This window comes from Arachis duranensis, chromosome 9, assembly GCF_000817695.3.
Source record: "Arachis duranensis cultivar V14167 chromosome 9, aradu.V14167.gnm2.J7QH, whole genome shotgun sequence".
In the NCBI taxonomy this organism is placed as follows: domain Eukaryota; kingdom Viridiplantae; phylum Streptophyta; class Magnoliopsida; order Fabales; family Fabaceae; genus Arachis; species Arachis duranensis.
The window spans coordinates 76,378,827-76,383,176 of record NC_029780.3 but is presented as its reverse complement, the minus strand read 5'-3'; the positions used below and the strand labels follow the sequence as shown (position 1 = coordinate 76,383,176).

At 32.3% G+C, this 4,350-nt stretch overlaps 1 protein-coding gene across 1 annotated transcript; it reads left to right on the top strand.

Moving 5' to 3' along the window:
• The first annotated feature begins 1,031 nt into the window (after positions 1 to 1,031).
• On the top strand, positions 1,032 to 3,834 carry LOC107465966 (uncharacterized). The gene is made up of 4 exons (XM_016084955.3): positions 1,032 to 1,363; positions 1,486 to 1,615; positions 2,130 to 2,244; positions 3,501 to 3,834. Exons 1-4 carry the CDS (start codon positions 1,176 to 1,178, stop codon positions 3,560 to 3,562), a joined length of 495 nt encoding a protein of 164 aa, XP_015940441.1. The 5' UTR covers positions 1,032 to 1,175; the 3' UTR covers positions 3,563 to 3,834.
• The last annotated feature ends 516 nt before the right edge of the window (positions 3,835 to 4,350 follow it).

The window sequence follows — 4,350 nt, the reverse complement described above, 5'->3', positions numbered from 1 at the left end:
ATGTATCATTGGTGTTAGTTTTGGTGAGCACAACTAAAAAGTTAAAAAATTTGGTGGTGCAAGATTAACTCGAGGGAAGAAAAAGCATGTAGAATTAAGAATCAATATTCACCCAATCAAAGTCTTCATCCATTCGTCCTAATTTTTTTATGTCGAATATTTACTGTCTCTAGATATTTTGGAATGTGAATTAAATATTTTGATTGACAGACTATCAATTTTTCTACTCTGTCCGATGGTTTAGGAGCTTTTGATTCGTAAGTACTTTTGTGTATATTTACAATATAGAATTCACTGCCACGCATGTTTTCACATTTTTATGAACATGCTCTCTTTAATTTTATCCGTGATACTGGGCATAGACATATCTTAAAAAATTTTAATAAGAATTAGAATTGTATGTTAATTTTTCTTCTTCATCTTCTTTGCTCACTTAGGTACCATTTTCAAAATTCATAATTGGTGAAAAAGTAATTTTGAATTTATTTTTTTTTTTGTTATATCTATGAGGTCTTCTATTTTTTAATGAAAATGAAAATTAGGATTTTAAAAGGTTTGTAGAGACCAAATAAAACTTATAATTTTGATAGTCGCATCAAATAACTATTAAAAAATTTAAATGTGGTAGCCAATAGTCTATTTCAGTACATTATTAATTTTGCTGTAATAAAAATTAAATAAGACAAAAACCTAACGTAAATCACAGATATCAATTTTTTAGACTAAATTGAGTAAACTAAAATTTTGAACATAATCTAAATATTAATTTTTTTAAATGATATTTTGGTTGTTTATCCTTTTAAATCTAAGGATAAGTATTGCAATGCTTTTTTATATAAATATTCTAAATAAATATTTAAATATCTAAAAAATTTGGATTAATGTTTTTACTTATAAAAAAGAATACTTTTTTTCTATTTTTATCAATTTTCTTTTCATTTTTATCATATTGATCTTTCAAAAATATTTTTACCGAATATGTAAAATCTAAAATTTTTTTATATTTGGCAATAAAAAAAACCAATCAATTGCCAAAACCCTCAGACCCGTAACCGGTGTGCACATTAGGGTTTTTGCGATCGAACAAGTATCCTAAAGGGGAAAGACAATGTTGCAGTAGTACGAGTAACCACTAACCAGTAAGTTGAAGTGCGAAAGGGAATTAAATTCTGGAAATGGGTAGCGAAGATGATTCTTCAATTGAGCAAGCAGTTTCGTCGCGTCGTGAGAGGCTCCTCGCTCTCAGAGCCGCAAAAGAACTCTCCAACGCTCCCGAACAAGACCAAGATCCCTCTTCTAACCCTACTCACACTGCCTCCAACAACAACAACGATCCTCACAATGATGATGATGATCAGGAAGAGTACGCATTTTTTTTCTTAATTTTTTTTTCTGAATTAAATTTTCGGGATACTGGTTCATATAATATGATTGATCAAACAATTTTGTTTTCTTTTTTTCTTTTTGTTTGTTATTTTGATGCAGGAACCTGAGTATGAAATTCCGGAACTATGTGCCTCATGACAAAGAGCTTCAGGAAGGGAAGCTTGCCCCTGCAGTGCTCCCCAAGTTTGAGGACCCTGCTGCACCAGCTCCTCCACCTGACACAACTGAGGTAACTTCGTTTCTATGTATATGAATGAATGTGAATGTGAATATGTTTATCAAGGTACACCAGCTCCTCCACCTGACTCTACTCACGTATAGTTATCTTGGTGCGAAGTCTATAATTGAAAACCGAGAAAATACTCAATTTGGTCCTGAAGTTACACTCGAGCTTTAATTTAGTCCTTAAAGTTTCAATTGCCTAATTTAGTCCCTAAACTTTTTAAATTTTAATCGCCTTAGTCTCTGCGGTGGTTTTGGTCACAGAGTCAATTGAAAAGTTTAGAGACTAAATTGAGGCAATTGCAATTTCAAGGATTAAATTAAGACTCGAGTGTAACTTCAGGGACCAAACCGAATATTTTCTCTTGAAAACCGTTAGATGACAATTTAGCCAAATATGTCAAATTATTAACAGTTTTCATCGGTCAGCTTTAGATGAAGACAACTATATATGAGTTTCTATCTTTTATCAATTGTTAGGTGGAATTTGTTCTGATTTGGTTTTTTATTGTGGTTGCTAGGATCCGTTTCTGAATATTGCTCCCAAGAAACCAAACTGGGACCTCCGGAGAGATGTGCAGAAGAAGCTCGATAAGCTTGAGAAACGGACTCAGAAGGCTCTCTATAAGCTTATGGGTTGGTGCCCCTGCCTGAGCTGCCTCCCAATTCCCACTTCTTTTCCATATTCTGTTGATTTATTTACTTGTTTAGTCCAATTTTTCTGGTATGATGTGGTTTTTATGAATTGCTTGTGTGATTAAACCTATGATGATGTATTATTACGATTATTCATGTTTCTCTTACCCTTGCTTGTGATAAATGAAACCTTAATTCTAAGATATATTAGGTAATGGGAAGGATGGTACTAGTTGGCATTTAAGTTTGCCTCAAGTTTTGTTGTCACCAGTGAAAATTTATTTTTTCCTGTTAAACCCTATATCTTATCGAATCTGATAAACTACTTACTGAATGCTAAATCCAGCTGATGGACTAACAGAAATTGTTTGTATGACGTTCAGGGGAGACAAGCATCTGTCTGATGATGTTTAAGTGATTGTTGTTTACAACAACAAATGGCAGAATTGTGTTTAGTTTCTTTCCCTTTCTGATTCTAGATCACATTTGTCAACAGTGTCAGCAGCAACCGTCTCTTACTGCTGGCTAGATTTAATAAAGTTTCTCTCTCCATGATAAAAATATTTAGACTTATCTATGCTCTTGTTCGTTACTGTTTTTGTCATCCCATCTTTGATTTGGCATTGTTATGTTGAGATATACTTAGCAAAATGTAGGGCCAGTCACCGGATGTTCCAACTTCCCAGTTGGATTGGAAAGTATATTTTTCCAAAAATGTAATGCTATCTTTTTCACCCCAGAAATAGGATGTAACTGAAATGTTAATATCATGTCCTTGCCACTCTGATGCTATATGCGTGCATGTAGGCAATTTATTTGGGTATATTGTATTCTGGACAAAACTAGGGACCTAAATGGTTTGATAGAAGACTCGAACCAAAACATAAAAGTTTATGGATGAAAATTAAACTTGACAGTTGAGACTAATTTACATGCCCAAAAGTGTTTTTTATTCATTTATTTATTTATTTTTGCCTTAATAACTACATCTTGGTTTGCACTTCTTTCAACTTTGTAAAATTGTGGGATTATTTAAAAAAAATCAAGTACGTTCTGTTTTTTTTCCCAGTTGAGTGCTATGTGAAAAACATATAAAAGATTAAGCATTGTTAGCAATATGACTTCTCATAGGTTCGCCTTGTTATTTCTTCTAGGCTAGCTAAGCCACCCTTTTTTTTTGTTGATTTTGTAAATAATAATTCATTCGTATGACATGTATCATGGAGCCATGACTATGATTTTGTGTTTTTTTACAGAGGAGCAAGAAAAGCAAAAGCAGTTGATTGAAGGAGAAGAATCAAATGGCACAACAGATTAGATTGCAATTTATTGCTGCAACTGAAGATACATATATCGAAGCATTTGTTAAATCCCACCTCATTTAATCTGCTTGATGCAAACAAAAACTGGGTTCTGATGCACAAGTCTTTGCGACTTTGCAATGTACGGTCAATTACTCAATGTTGTATCATTCACTCCTCTTTCAATGGCGAAGTAATGAGAATTAGATAATTTAGAATTGTTTGTAAAGGAAATATCTTAAATACTGGCAGCTGCATTAAATTACATATTCGTTTCACTCGGTTTTTACTTTCAGTTTTTTGGAATATATCTAAAAATAGTTGCTTTATTTTTTGTTTTCGGGATTCATGAGCACAACAATGTACCGAAAAGAAAGAAAGACACTTGAAACTAGGCAGAGGAAGCATATAGCATTGATCAAGTTTCCAGCTTTCCAAGTTCCTTGGCCGTTGTAAATTAATTCCTAATCTTAATTTATATGGGATTCATAAGCTAACGATGGTGGAGGACTACTGAAATTGACTAAATGTAACATGGTTTTAAAATTGGATTAAATTGGTCGGTTCAACCTGATATTGTAAAAGATTAGTCAAAAACTGATGAACGAGTTTGGCATTTATTGAAAATTGACTTTTTTTTCTCTTAAAAAATTATTTTCGTAAAAAATATATTATTTTATTATATTTAGTTCAATTCTAATTAAATTTTGATCTTGAACATTTAATTTTGTCCGTTCCTGATTCAGTTCACACAAAGTAACATATATATATATAAAGAGAGAGAAGTATTTAGTAAAATTGGAAC